We start from the raw sequence: 16,280 nt of genomic DNA, 5'->3' as shown, positions 1-16,280 counted from the left end.
AGCCACATACAGCTGGCAGTCGTCAGCATAGAGATGATAATTCACCCCGAATTTTCTGAAAATCGCTGCCAAAGGTAAAATATATTGATTAAAAAGAAGCGGGCCTAAAATGGACCCCTGGGGAACCCCACAATGAAGAGGTGCCACTCTAGAGGCGCACCTCCCTAAGACAACATTAAAACTTCTGCCATTGAAATAGGATCGGAACCACTCTAAAGCAGTTCCTCAAATGCCAATTAACTGCTCAAGTCGCCGTAGTAGGATTGCGTGATCGACAGTGTCGAAAGCGGCCGATAAATCTAGAAGTACCAACAACACATGAGAAGCAGAATCAGAGGCAAGCAAAATATCGTTAAAAACACGAATAAGAGCAGTCTCAGAACTGTGGTGTGGGCGATAGCCAGACATAAAAATGTCTAAAACATTAAATTTAAGATAATCAAAAATCTGGGTAAAAACCATCTCCAACAATTCCGACAGGAAGGAGAGCCTAGATATAGGACGGTAATTGTTCAAGTCATTCGAGTCCAAGCCTTGCTTTTTTAGAATAGGCTGGACCACCGCATGCTTAAACTGTTGGGGAACAATCCCAGTTCTGAGGCTTGCATTAAGGATCTCGAGGATCGGTTGAGCAACCACTGGGAAGACTTCCTTGAGAAAGCGAGGGGGCATAAAATCAGAAGGAGAGCCAGTGGGCTTCAAAGCAGTCACTATCTTCTCTTGGGAGGAGGAAGAGATGGAGGAACAACGCTCAAAGGAGTGTAATGGTGAAGAAACAGGGGCTTCTGGGTGAGAGGGAGGCAGAATCTGAGCCCTAATTATGGCAATTTTAGAGATAAAAACATCTAAAAATTGGGTGCACCTTTCCTCCGAATTAAGCAGGGGAACGTTGGGTGACAAAAGTGCACTTATAGTGAAGTAGAGAGCTCTCTGGTTACCCGAAAATTTTGTAACAATTGTAGCAAAATCATTCAAACGGGTCTTCCAATAAACGCGTTGGTAATTCCTGGAGAAGCTGGAAGGAGGTCGGAGATTTAACCTTTCTCCACCACCGCTCACATCTCCCACATTCCCGCCTGGCAGCACGGGTATGACGATTGAGCCAAGGGTCAGCGCGACAGCGGGAGTGTCGGATCAAGCACAGAAGTGCACGAGGCAGTAAAAAAAGATAAGAGGATCTCAGGGACCCAAGAATCCTCTTCAGAAAACAAAACAAAAACAAAATTCAGAAATTAAAACATAAAACTCAACTATTGAGGAAGGGGTAATGCGACGAGCACGGCAAAACCCCACCTGCCAAGGAGAGACATGCTAGGCCACAGCCACCGAAAACAACACATGAACATGATCAGACAGAAAAAACATCTGAGCCAACCTCAGTTATATTGACACCAAAAGAAAAAACTAAATCCAATACGTGAGACCTCCCATGAGTGGGGAAGTTAACCATCTGAGACAGTCCACAAGAGTCGGTTAAATTACAAAAATCAGCCACCAGAAACTTCTCAGGACAGCAGACATGAATATTAAAATCTCCGAGTATAAGCAAATGTCGTACTTAAGGAGAACATCAGTGAGAATGTCTGAAAATTGAAAAAAAAAAATAAAAAAAAAGAATTAGCCTTAGGTGGCCTATATAACAGAACACAGAGAGTTGGAGGTGACACTCCAAGTTCAAAGGTGGACGGTTCGAATGAATCACAATTTTCCCCATAGGAGATGGGCCGGTAGGGAATACTAGCCTTGAAAATAGTCAATAAACCCCCGCCACGGCCCGTTGGCCTGGGAACATTCAGGTAGGTACACCCATCAGGTGACAGTTCAGCAATAGGAGCCAACTCACCCGGCCCAGTCCACGACTTGGTAATATAAGGAATATCCAGCTCATGATCGATGAAGAAATCCTTCAGGATGAACGTTTTATTCTTAACCGAACGTGCGTTGATCAAAGCGCACCGCAGCGGCACCACCGGCTGAATGACAGGACGTCCAGATGTGTGGCAGTCAAGCTCCAAGATTGAGTCTCTTGGTACTTGAGTCAAGTCCAACTCCTCAGCTTTGAATTTTGAGTCCCACTCCCAATTTTGTATTTAATTATAATAATAAGAATGAATTTCCAGAAACTTAAAATGTTTCTTCTGTTGTGTTTTCATTCCTCAAGTAGTCAGAATCCAAAAGATGACTCGACTTCGACTTAAATCCAAGTCCAAGTTATTGTTCATTGTATTTCCAAAAAAAGTGTCCAAAAGCACACAAATCTGGTTGAATGACTTTATTTTTATTTGTGTTTTGAAGGTTAGAAGTTAAACGACACTAAACAAAAGAAGCAAAATAATAATAATAATAATAATAAAACATAGTTTATAAACTTTTGGAAATTGAATATTCAGAAAAACTGTGACAGATTGGAGGAGAGTTATACTTTATGAGCTTTGGATAATTTCATGAATAGAAAAACCAAAAAGTTAACCTGGAGATAAAAACGCATCTTTTATATGACATCCCTGATAATGGAACATTTTCTTTTAACCCTTTAGAGACACAGCATCATTAAATAGGGCAGATTTATCGTGTCTGATCATTATGTGAAATGCAGCTAATCGTTATTTCTGAAGCAGTGGGAGGTGTTAACAAATGGAGTCTATTTCAAGGATCAGTGAGTTTGTGTTCAGACGAGCGGGGCACCTGGCTGGTGGAGTGCCGCCGCGTCTTCCCTCGTCAGCAGCCGTCTCGTACTGTCCATTCATCCCTCCCTCACCTCTTCCAGGGCAGATTTGTCGTGGTTTTCCTGGACTTCCAGGCAAACATGCACACATCATAAACTGGCGAATGAAACACAGCATCTCGTCTGCCACTCCTCCACTTCTGGATGGCATGTGCTAGTTGTAACCATGGTAACCCCTGCTGGTGGTTCATTCATAGGTACATAATGTTAGGAAGAGGCAGGTTTTAAAGTGAGAACCACAATCAGGGACATATTTAATGACTTTGTATCAGAGAAGTCTTTATTTTTTCTGTTACTAGCCTTAAAAACATCGTGTGTTCATCAGAACCTTGATTCCAGATGTTTGTATTTTGTAAAATGTATCTAACATTTCTCCTTTTTATTTTGCAATCTAGTCTGAACACCGGCATGTTTCTGGCTTCAGATTCGTAAATTCTGTTAATCCCTGAATGATGCCGAGAAGATGACCAGACCTGAGGCTTAATGATTATAACACTATTAACATTTTTCGTTTGCTTCTTGGGGTTATTATTAGATTCAGGGTTCTTTTCTCTCCATTTTTGTTACAGTTGTGGTTTGGGTAGTAGCTTATAGGTGTGTAGCAGGGGTGTGTATTCTTGAAATTCTGGCGATACGATACATATCACGATACAGGGGAGACGATACGATATATCACGATATATTGCGATGCATTCAGTCAGACGTTACAAGCAATTTTTTTACTGAATTTATTGTAAGAATGTTCAATAAACAGTCCAAACTGATACGTAACATGTTTAACATGAGGTATCTGAACCGTGATGGAGGGATTTACATTTCAATGGTGGAAACAAAACCCGTCGCACACTGCTGCCAACTAGCGGGTGGCGATTGAATTGCACAAAACGAAAAGAAAATACATAAATGTTTGCAAGTAAATTCTTTCAAGAATTAGATACACGGCTTTTGAATATCAATGTAATAATCGCAGGAAAAAATATCACGATATATTGCCATATCGATATTTCCGATACACAGCTTTTGAATATCGATGTAATAATCGCAGGAAAATATCACGATATATTGCCATATCGATATTTCCGATACACGGCTTTTGAATATTGATGTAATAATTGCAGGAAAAAAAATCACGATATATTGCCATATCGATATTTCCGATACACGGGTTTTGAATATCGATGTAATATCGCAGGAAAAAATCACGATATATTGCCATATCGATATTTCCGATACACAGGTTTTGAATATTGATGTAATAATCGCAGGAAAAAATCACGATATATTGCCATATTGATATTTCCGATACACGGTTTTTGAATATCGATGTAATAATCACAGAAAAAAATATCACGATCACGATATATTGCCATATCGATATTTTCTTACATCCCTAGTGTGTAGGGTCCACCACTGCTGATGGCACATAAGTAACCCAGTTGGTAAGTCCAATATAACAGATGCCAGTTGTCAGGAATGTAAAGGAGCAGTGGGTGCAAATGAATTGTTTTCCCCTGCTTAGTGTGTCACAGTCATGGTGGATGGCATCATTCAAAGAATCCGGGATCCCTCACAATTATGACAGAGATGCGTGACAGGTTCTTTTTGGACCAAGTTTGGCAGCTTTTACCATGAGTTCTGTGACTAAGCGGAGACAAACGTTTTCAATTTAGAATTTGTGACATCACTGAATCAGGGTCATTAAAGTGTTCAGATCACCCACACTTGTTTTTCTCATGGGAGTGACTCAAAATCCCCAAATCTGAGATTGACTTGTGCTAAAACATGTCTTTGTTTCCTTCTGGTTGATTATCAGAATGGGAGCTTCAGATAACATCTACAAAGGGCGCAGCACGTTTATGGAGGAGCTGAAAGAGGCCTCGGAAATCATTCGTCAAGCCACCGAGCGCTCGCTGGTCATCCTCGATGAGCTGGGACGAGGAACGAGCACTCATGACGGGATCGCCATCGCCTATGCCACCCTGGAGTACTTCATCAGAGACGTAGGCTTGTGCTTTATGCGTTTCTGAATGTAGAACACCTTTAGTTTGTGTAGAGGTGATTGTTCAGTAAGAAAAGCTAATTAAAGTGCTTCAGAAACACAACAGCTGAATAAGCAAAAATACAGAGAAGCAGGATCTGTGTTCAGCATGAGAACAAGAAGTAATCAAAGAAATAAGGAAGTTGGGTGACCCAAGGATCCCGAACTAATAAAGGAACAAATCCCTGCAGCAGACCTGGTTTTAGACACAAACAAGGCTGATGACAGACTACTCAACATTTCATTTGCTCACCACACAGCTTTGCCTTAAAGGAGAAAAAAGATTCAACCTCTTATTTTAATGTCTGCAGAAAGTTCATGTGTTTGTAATGTCCCTTTGAGTTATGCAAGCACACACGTGTGTGTGTGTGTGTGTGTGTGTGTGTGTGTGTTTGTATTCAGATGGGATTCAGGGGTGTCGCACATAGTTGTGTGATCTCCATTTTGGCATTACGATAGCAACTCCTCCAAGGATGAGAACGAAGAGGGAGCTTGAGGTATCAATTAGGGCTGGGCGCTATGGCCTCAAATCTATATTGCAATATAATCTGAAGCATGTGCGGTAACAATATATGTTGCGATATATTTTTTCCTCTGTTTATATATGTCAAAATGGCATGCTTTTAAATATCCTCATGTGGCAAATATATGCCACTTGAGGCATATAGGCCTCCTCCACCCACTCCATGCTTGCAGTCACTGCCATTCTGTTGCCCCAATGTCAGCAGGGTGCACATCTTAAGCTGTTTTTACAGGACTAGAGCGTTTTTAAAACGGGATTTGCCGCGGCACCCTGGGGAGGGTTTTGGCATTTATAGTAGCAAAGCTGAAGCTAGAATCAACTGCCATCAGACACCTCTCCAACAAGACAAGATATAGGGAGGTCGCAGTTAATCGTTCAGCCCTAATATACAGGCAGCTCTATGCTAAAAGTGTATTTTCAAAGAGGTAATGATGGATTTCTTTGTAAAAGTTGTCCATCTTTCCAACAGAAAGATTTGCCTGGACCAACGTAACGTGATAATAACGTAACGTGATAATAACGTACATGATTACGTAATTCCGTAAGGGTCATCGGCATTCGATGGACCCCGAGCCGATCTTGCACCCGAGCAGATCTTGTACCGACACCGGCTTTCCTTCCGGCCGGCACTCGGCGTGCAGTACACGTCACTAATGCGACCACCCTCTTTTGCGGTGGTGGGGGGGGGGGCCTCCCACAGTCGCTCCAAAGGGATTAGCGGGGCTGACACGCGTTTAGCTGTCAGAGGTGAGGGGCTGATGCGGATATATTACTACCAAGCGAGGCGGAACGAATGCCGCAATATTCGCGCAACGCCATGCCGGCATGGCGCGTCTATAGACATACCATCGCGGTAATATTATGCCGGCATGGTGTGTCCTATAAAAGCACCTTTAGTGAAGTCGTGTGCTATTGCGATATAGCCAAAAACTATCATTACCCAATTTTATATCGTTTCTACCTTATATCGTTTATATTGCCCACCCCTACACTAGCGAGTTGATCATCACCAGCTTGTGGACAACTTAAACTATTTGCATTTATCTGCTTAGTGTTGAACAAATGGATCGATACCCTAAGCGGCGGAAACTCATTACTGCTGTTTGACATGTGCTTCAGGTTGTGGCTCCAATCACGACATACGGCTGCTCATTTCCCCCGGTGTTTACTCTGCACAGCTTAACTTCAGAGACGTGAGGCTTTTGCTTGTTCTTGTAACATCGTGTGACGGCAACCCTCTAATTTCAGCCTATGCACAGATTTCCACCACAGAACTGTCGGATTCTAGTTCCGTCTCCGCCTGCAGGTCCACACATCACCGTCGTCCAACATTAATTTTCAGCTCTCTGAAATTTCACAGGACTCTTTTAATTTTTAATGAGATGATGTATGGTTGAACTTGAATACGTACTTGTAAGGAACAATATTTATTGTTCGCCTATAAAGTGAGTACATTTTGACCATTTGAGGATATTTATCTTGTCCTCATATGGTTAAACTTTCTACTCATTTCTTTTAGAAGTACGGTGTGGATTGGGGTAGACCGATATATCAGCCACTGATGTATCAGGCCAAAATTTACCGTTTTCCACGCATCGACATCGGCCGATATTTGTACTTAGTAAAGCCGATTTAAAGTCTGGCACGTTATCGGGCAGCTTGGTGCTGCAGCATAATTTATTTTAATGTATTTTTAGGTTCACTAGTAACATCTGCGTAAACAATACTATGAATTCACTTTATTTAGGCGTCTTTAACACTGAACAGTGCACAAAGTTAAGGTTTAACCTTTAGTTGAATTCAGAGTTCAAAAACTGATTTAGTTTCAGAAATTTTGTGCATCAACTGAAGTTATTAATGACATTTTAGCATGAAAAGAAGGTGGAAAATGTCTCGATATTGGCCATGGATGTTGGCCCGTGAAAATCGGCATTGGTTTTGGCAATAGTAAAACATTTACTGGTCGACCTCTAATGTGGATTCAGTTTTACTTGAGGTTAGGGTTAGACATAACGCAGTCACTAAAACGAGTGGAAGTCGATGAATGGTCCTCCCAAGTATAGCAAGACACACGTGTGCATGTGTGGTGTGTTTCCTCCATGCTGCAGCTTTTCTGGAGAGAGCGGATTTGTCCAACGAGACGGTCTGCATTGACCTCAGGCAGGACATCTTTAATCCTGCGATCCAAGCATGTTGTTCTGCCTGTGATTGCGATAAAGCACACCAACATCTGTTTAGCTGGTGGCCATGAAGGGACTAGACAATCTGAAGGATCTGAATCAGGGTCTCGTTTTTTCTATCAGTGCAGAACGGCTTGGTTGTTTGTGAGAACACGTTTTACTGTTGGTATTTCCAAACCAACCGCAGCCTTCTGGTTTTCAGATTTCTATCAGAACATTGGAGCGTTTGTTGCGTTAGCGGTTTCTCTCTTTTAGCCGTTTCTGCCGGTGGTTCGAACTTGGCATTTTTACGTGTCTGCCCTGCTGTCACACTTCAAGTAAATGACTGTTGATGCTTTATTTTGAACAAAGGTGTTTGTTTCCATGGACTGACTGTTTGGGTGACTGTATGAAGTGCACACATTCAGTTACTCATCAGTTTTAGTCTGTAGGGGTTTCTATTGGGCCATTCCCATCTGTACCGGGTCGGCCCGGGCCCGGTTGATTCCACACATCCTGGCCTTAAACCCATGTGGGCTGATTCTACCCTCCAATCAGAGGCTTGCTCTAATGGAAGGTGTGGATTTGCTGTCAGCAGTGGGTGTGTTGGCCCTGGTCGGCCTGAAGCAGACCCCCTCAAGAAGAGGGCTGAGAATGAGCCTTGGTTGGCCCGGAAAAATACCAGGCCACCCAGATATGTAAACAACCTACGCTACCCAGCCCGGGCCGACCCGGTACAGATGGGAATTTCTTTGAGTTGCCAGTGGCCTTGGAGTTGGAGCAGCTGTAGCGGATCACTTGGCCTAATCAGCACCATTGTGTCATACCAACTCTCAAGGGAGAAGATTCCTGTGTTTGTGTATTTAGTTATTCTCTTTTGTAAATAGTAGTCGGGTTTTGATGGTAATATGTTCTCATTTGAAGTAACTCAAACAGAATGGACTGATTAGTATGAATCTGTTAGGGGTAGTTTATTTATGTTCTTTGTTTACTGATGTCTCCCCACCCTAGTGTGCTGGCAGTGGTCTGATCAGCCACTATTTAAGTTGATCCTGTTGTGTCTGTAGGAGGTTATTTTTTGTGCATGTCTGTAGTCAGGCCCTGAGTTTGGGTTACTTTGTTACTACGTCCATTGTCTTCTAATGTCAAGTGCTGGTTTGAACCCTCTTTGGAGAAAAGAAAAGAAAGTAATAAATTAAGACGTCAAGAAAATCATCCGTGCTCTCCTGGCTGGTTTATGCAAGTCCCTGACACATGTGCACTGAAACGAGTCCCAAACCGACTCCAGTTCTGCCTTTTCTGTAATCTATGAGTGCTGCTATCCACTAATATTTCCTTCCTTTGATTTTAGTCCAACTTGTTTTACTTCATTCCAGTTAACCATATTCAAATTTAGATAAACAAAACATTTATCTTGAAAACCTCGTTCCAGTTTTCACCTCCTGCCAGTTCCGCATTAGTCTCTGGACAGAATCTTGAGGTTAAGCAAGTTTGTTGGAAAACAGAGACTGAAAATGTGTTGGTAGCAGTTTATGCAGCAGAAGGCTGCTGGCAGGAGGAGGGAGATCTCATCCTTGTGTAACGGCATCGATTTGTCAGAGAAGACTTGCTATTAAAGGAAGACAAAGCAAAAGAGTGCAGAAAGAAGTGGTGCTTCGCAGGAAGAAGCCTCCTTGATGGTTTTTGGTCCTTCTCCTACACCATTTCCTCCTCCTCCTCCTCCTTCTCAGACTCTGTTCATGTCAAAAGTTCAACTACTCCTCCTTGATCTCGGTTGTTATGGAAACAAACGTTTCTCCGTCCGAGACACTTATGTGAGGAGTAAAGAGTATAGATGGGCTTTGTAACGTTACTCAGTAATAGCCACAACACCGACGAGAGAAGTTCCCTTAAACCAGACGTGTTTTCTGGTGGATTTGTCATTTTACAAGTTTCCAATCCAATTTTATTTATAAAGCGCACTCACAAGGCATTACAACCAAACAAGGCGCTGTACACTAAAAATGTTAGTTAATTAAACCGGCGTTATACAAACATGTCGAACGCAGATAAAAGATAATAAGGAAATACAACAAAATTCCCAAAAATAACAGCTAAAAATCAATAAGACACAGGGAGAATAAAAAATTAGAAAAAACATTTTAAAAAAGAACCTCAATAGTACGGAAGTCGATAATTGTGGTGTCTATTTTTAAGCAGTGCAGATGTCAGTGATGGTCATAATTATGTTGTATAAGCTAGGTTGAAGTAGTGAGTTTTTAGGCGTGATTTAAAAATGCTAGCTGTTGGTGCTAGCCTCACTAGCAGTGGTAATGCGTTCCACAGCTTCGGTGCACAGACAGAGAAAGCCCTTTCTCCACGGCTTTTTAAACGTGCATTCGGAACAGCAAGTTTGAAACATCCCACATTCCAGCCGTGACTTTCAGACCTTCTCGGACTTTTACTTATTCCCGTTTAATTTGCAACGTGACCAGGGGCGGCGTTAGGTCCGGCTACCTGGGCTGAAGCCCCGGATCTTTCATGATAAGCCCCGGATCTAAATCGTGGAAGTAACATGCAGTACCAAAGTCCAACAGAGAGGGCGCAGCTGGCAGTAGTTTGTATACAGCCTGCCTGAGCCTCCACCACTGAAGAAGAAGCCCTTCAGCAGCCGGCTTCTTCTGCAGTCTCTGCCTGAAATGCATGAGTGGAGATGGACATAAGGACGTTTTTTTAGACCAAAAGTACGGCGACAGAACCCCAGCTTTGATGAGACTGGTGTTGACTCAGGTTTGTGAGTCTTATTTGAAAATATTTGTTGTGCTGCTGGTTTGCCTAAAGTTAGCTTACTATCAGGTAAAGTTGTTGGAGAAAGAACGGGAATATTTACTATCATCTCACACTAAACACTAACAGGAGCAATACTCTGCCCTGAATATGCTTAATATGTAGCTTCAGATTAAAAATTATGTGGTACAAGACCTATATGATGTTGACTAGTGCGTGTCACGTGTGTGCGCGCGTGCGCGCATGTGTTAAGCCCCGGATCTTCTTCAGTCCTAAATCCGCCCCTGAACGTGACTCCGACTTGCATGTTTCAGCACTAACTCGGTGAAGAAGAAAATCATGCCCAGCTTTAAAACGTGCAACCTGCAGGACACTAATATATGAATATTGTGCTCACTATATCCATCCTTGTGGGAGCAACTGGTCTGATGGACTCATGCTGGTGCACAAAACTCCAACCACATGCTCTGCTTGGCTCTCTGTGCCTGCATTGTTCTCGCACACGTGGACTCAGTCCTGGTGTTTTTCTTCTGGTTCCTTGTGATTGCATCTGATGATTGTAATCTTCTCAGAAAGAGCTTTGCTGTGGAGCTGATGGGTTCGCTCGGAGTTGCTCGGCATGTTTAAGTCCCCAGAAATGGATCTGAAGGTGAATATTAGAAGTGCGAGTCAACATTGTGAACTTTCGTTTAGTTTAAAATCTGGATTTATGTTTTCCACCTGGATCAGGAAGAAGGGAATGTGTTCAGCTCGTTTCAGGTATAAATTATAATGGGCCTCATCACCAGCGCTGTGACTTTTCACAAATCGATTCAAGCTTTTTATTTGAATGAGGTATAAAAAAAGCTCTGAATTTACCGGGCAATCATCATCATCCCCGCCATCGCCTCATGAGCTGTGGGGTGATGACCAAAGTGACCAAAAGAACAAGATTGGAAATACAAGTGTCAGAAATGCGCTTACACACTCGGGTGGCCTGGCTCAGCCTTCGGGATAGGATGACGAGACCGGGAATTCTGAAGAGTAAAACTCCCACTCCTGCATGTGGTTTGACGTGTTTCAGACTTGTCCTGCCAGAAGGAGGCCCCTGGGTCGACCCAGGACATGTTAGAGTTTAAGCTAAAGTCCCATTACCCCCAAATTCCACTACCTCCGCTCCACTCCGACACGAACGCCGGAGCAAAATCGGTCCCGTTGTGGTCAATCAGAGCTATTCCACTACTGCGGCCGTGCTCCGGCAGTGCGGCGCCGTGCGACGGCCTCTGTTCCGGCGTCCGGCAAAAATAGAATCGATCCTATTTTCGCCGGACGCCGGAGCACCTCCGCAGTAAATGGACAGAAATCACCAACGCCCAACAGGAAAAGGAGCAAGCACAACTTCCGTTTTTCACAATAAATCGCTAAACAAAAGGCGTTTTTTGTTTCATATGCACAGGTTTAACAACTTTTAACAACTATCAATGGCGGCTGAAGTTTAAATGCACAAAAGTAAGCCATAAATACAGTTTCTACTATCAAAGTAGTCACACTTTGTTGATCCAAACACTGCTGATCTCTCAAACACAAATGATGGGCAGATTAAACAGTTCATGCCGATGCTTCTCCCACACAACGGGTGTTTGGATCTAACTTCCGCGTTTATTGCTCGGACTGTATCGCAAGATCTCGAAAATCCCGCGCATGCTTGTTTGCCCCCCTCAGGTCTCCGCACCGGAGCGGAGCCGTTGTAGAGCGGGTACCAAGAAAAATTGAGTTCGGAAGCGAGCGGCTGTGGAAGGCGGGGGCGGACCGGAGCGGAGCGGAGGTAGTGGAATTTGGGGGTTAGTCATCACACACTGGTGAGATTCATCTCCACATTCGACCCATCCTCGTGGGGAGTGGTGAGCTGCAGCTGTGGCTGTGCTCGGGAACTATTTGGTGGTTTAACCCCTCAGTCCAACCCTTAAAGCTGAGTGTCAAGCAGGGAGGCATTGGGTGTTTGGTATGACTGGGATTTGAACCCCGATCTCCCAGTCCCAGAGCGGACACTCTACCACTGGGCCACTGGGAAGGGATTATTTCTCCACATTGTCCAGGGAATGCCTTGGGATCCTGGAGGTAGAGCTGTTGGAGATAGTAGGGGAAAGAGCGGTTTGGACCTCACCGCTAGGACTGCTACCCTTGCATCTCGGACTCGGATAAGTGGGTGAAAACGGACGAATTAATGTTGAAAAGTTTATAAATAACAGAAATAATTATTTCTGATGAGACATAAACGCGGCGGCTACACACTGTAGGGTTTCCCCCAGAAAACGAGTTAAGCCTGGCGGATTCGGCCATCAGACAGTGGGGGGTCGCCCATGATCCGCTGCGGCTTCTCGCCAGTATCAGCTGATGGAGGGCTCTAGTTTCGTTGCACCGTTCGTGTCGTCGGACACGGTAGGGTCGGGGAGGGGGGCGGGACATGACGCTTAGCCTGGCGGGCGGCCAAGCACAGCCTGGGGGAAACCCTGCTCACTCATCCTTTAACTGTTTCAGCTATACCAATGTTGGCTGGAAAAAGTGCAACATTCGTTTGTTTTTTGTCCCTACGTGCTGTCTGACTTCCTGAAATCATAGTTTTGATTTTGTTCTGTGAAAGGTTCTAGATAATATTACAGAGCAGCAACAGACGTGATGTTGTTCTTGTTCCTGTTTAATGCACCTTATAGCTGAGGACTAGGGCTGCACAATATATCGTAAATATATCGTTATCGCGATATCAGCATGAGCAATATGCATATCGCAAAGAACAAAAATATCGCAATGAATGGTCAGCTCATATGTTTGCTCCACATAGTGCGTTCTGTCAATCAAACAGAAGCTTGATGTTGAACTAATCAAATAGAGCTCTTCACCCATTTGGCCAATCGGGTGGGTTCTCGTCGGTTAGATTCCCGCCCCCGAGGTGGACGGCACTTAATTTTAATGGTTAGCAAACACCTGAGTTAGCTTTGTTCTGCTGATTCTGCTTTTCCCGGGATCACTGGCCGCCTTTTCTCGATCATTTTCTTTTCCCCTTTCCTCACATCTTTTGCATTTCTCATTTTTATGCTTTTTTATTTGTTTGATTTCGATTATTTTTGTTCCGGAGTTACGTTTTTATTTATCGCAAGTAATATCGTCATCGCAATATTAATCACTGTTATCGAATATCGCAGGTTTTTCCTAATATCGTGCAGCCCTACTGAGGACAAACATAAAAATCACACTTTTCTAACGAGTTCATGCACATTAGGACAGATATAATCTCAATTCTTTTATTTTACACAAACCTATCCGTTACGTCCCCGACAGGAGGTGTTAAAATGTGAAGAAGGGGGCAACATAAGAAATGCGACAGTGGAGTTAAAATGGGTTTAATTGTAATGAAAGGTTCTAAAAACAAGTGCAAACAGATGGAGAGCATTATTAAGATAATGCAAAGCAAAAAAAAAAACTCTCAAAAAGGATAACATTAAAGGTGCATTATGGAAGTGTGACAGCCAAAACATGAATAGAAATAATAAATGTCTTCTTCATACATTCTCCTGCAATGCCCTGGTCCTGTAGAATGAGCCCTGGCATTTTTACTGTGATTGCCTGTTTTTCTGTAAAATCACAGAAAAAGAGAGATGCTCGGGTCGAGCAGGCTGCTTCATGTGCGTTCACGCTCAGGCATCGCCCGTAGCATTTGCTATCCGTAGCTTTAGCAGCAGAGAGAGAGGCAGTGCCACTTTGTCGCTGTTCCTAACGCCTAGTGACAAAGCTAGCTACATTTCTGAGGACCCTTAGCTACTTTCTGTAGAACTTTCTTCTAGATATTTCCTGCTAATTAGCAACAAAATAGACATTTTCACTCCGAACCGTTCTTTGGTTTGACGTTGTTTCAGCTGTCATCAAGGATATAAATGTTACAGATACTGTGAATGTTACTAGAGTGTAGCTCACCTAGTAAGATGTCTGACTCTCATGCAGAAGACCTGGGTTTGATTCTGGATGTGATCATAGTTTATTTAGAGTTTCTTTTTTACATTAATGGTATATTTTTTTACAGTAAGATGCCCAAATTTTTATTTGAGACTCGCCGAACGGCATTGAATTCACAATGGCGAAACTGTAGCTACAAAACAGGTAAACAAAACTGTTTCTGTTTAAAAAGAACGAAAGCATGGAATTAGAACCACGACACAGCGAGAACACACCTAAGATAATTTACACATGAACGACGCAGATTCATCCACCTGTTCTTCAGCTTTTTTTAAACATATAGAAAGACCCCCCTCCCCTCCCCAGATGTTAACACTTCTGGTTCTCCTTCGCAGGTGAAGTCTCTCACCTTGTTTGTGACCCACTATCCTCCTCTCTGTGAGCTGGAGCAGCTGCATCCTGAACACGTGACCAACTACCACATGGCTTTCTTGCTTAACGAGCCCGACGTCTCAAGCGACACCGGCGGTATGTTTTATAGCATCTGCCATCGCTCCAAAAATGCATTACGGTGATCTTACTTGGGTTTTTATTACAATCTCATGCTGGCAGATGAAGAGGTGCAGCCAGAGTTCATCACCTTCCTCTACCAGTTAACGGAAGGAGCTGCGGGGCGAAGCTACGGCCTCAACGTGGCTCGATTGGCGGGTATTCCAGAGCCAATACTGCACACTTCTGCCCACAAGGCACACGAGCTGGAGAGCATGGTCAACGCCAGGAGGTAACACAAACCTCCACCGTTACCCTCATCTTAGAGAAGGCTCTCCACGTATGTTACACATTGAAACCAGGAGTCCTTTTTGCGTAACATATTCCAGCTGTCCTTAAACTTTGTCAGAATATGACCTAAAATCTTGCGAGTTCAGTGAAGATCCTCAGCAAGTCACCAGATATCCCGTAAATGTGTTTTTGATGAGTCTCCCGACTGCTGCTAAGCAGAAATGAAGGATTGTGACTGAAAGCCTGAAGACGGCTGAGTGATGGAATATTACATTTCAAAGGAACTCGGCTGACACTAAACTGGATGTTTATTTAAGCTTTAACACTCAAATGAACATGATTTCATACTTGGGCTAACACCTCTGAGCAGAGCGTGGGGGGGGGGGGGATGACTCACAAAAGCATTTTGTTGTTGTTGTTGGAAGATTTATGTTTAAAATTTATGTGTTTAAAGAGGCAATTTGTAGTTTTTACAGTTAATCTCTGGAAGTATCTACCGAATTGTTGCTGAAAAACAATTACAGTGGTGTGAAAAACTGTTTGCCCCCTTCCTGATTTCTTATTCTTTTGCATGTTTGTCACACAAAATGTTTCTGATCATCAAACACGTTTAACCATCAGTCAAAGATAACACAAGTAAACACAAAATGCAGTTTTGAAATGATGGTTTTTATTATTTACAGAAAGAACAAAATCCAAACCTGCGTTGCCCTGTGTGAAAAAGTAATTGCCCCCTGAACCTAATAACTGGTTGTGCCTCCCTTAGCAGCAATAACTGCAATCAAGCGTTTGCCATAACTTGCTACGAGTCTTTTACAGCGCTCTGGAGGAATTTTGGCCCACTCATCTTTGCAGAATTGTTGTAATTCAGCTTTATTTGAGGGTTTTCTAACATGAACCGCCTTTTTAAGGTCATGCCATAGCATCTCAGTAGGATTCAGGTCAGGACTTTGACTAGGCCACTCCAAAGTCTTCATTTTGTTGTTCTTCAGCCAGTCAGAGGTGGATTTGCTGGTGTGTTTTGGGTCGTTGTCCTGCTGCAGCACCCAAGATCGCTTCAGCTTTAGTTGACCAACAGATGGCCGGACGTTCTCCTTCAGGATGTTTTGGTAGACAGAATTCATGGCTCCATTTATCACAGCAGCGTTCCAGTTCCTGAAGCAGCAAAACAACCCCAGACCATCACACTACCACCACCATGTTTTACTGTTGGTATGATGTTCTTTGTCTGAAATGGTGTTACTTCTACGCCAGATGTAACGGAACATTTACCTTCCAAAAAGTTCAACTTCTGTCTCATCAGTCCACGAGGTCTTTTCCCCAAAAGTCTTGGCATCCATTGAGATGTTTCTTAGCAAACCT

The 16,280-nt window shown here is 43.3% G+C and overlaps 1 protein-coding gene across 1 annotated transcript in view; it reads left to right on the top strand.

The window, feature by feature from the left end:
* Positions 1-16,280, top strand: part of msh3 (mutS homolog 3 (E. coli)) — a 74,672-nt gene that overhangs the window by 55,866 nt on the left and 2,526 nt on the right. Inside the window, exons 22-24 of the mRNA XM_070546173.1 lie at positions 4,539-4,725; positions 14,534-14,666; positions 14,751-14,919. Of these exons, the coding sequence (XP_070402274.1) occupies positions 4,539-4,725; positions 14,534-14,666; positions 14,751-14,919 (489 nt within the window). The remainder of the gene's footprint in view (positions 1-4,538; positions 4,726-14,533; positions 14,667-14,750; positions 14,920-16,280) is intronic.

This window comes from Nothobranchius furzeri, chromosome 17 (assembly GCF_043380555.1).
Source record: "Nothobranchius furzeri strain GRZ-AD chromosome 17, NfurGRZ-RIMD1, whole genome shotgun sequence".
Taxonomy (NCBI): domain Eukaryota; kingdom Metazoa; phylum Chordata; class Actinopteri; order Cyprinodontiformes; family Nothobranchiidae; genus Nothobranchius; species Nothobranchius furzeri.
This window is presented reverse-complemented; position numbering and strand designations above follow the sequence as displayed.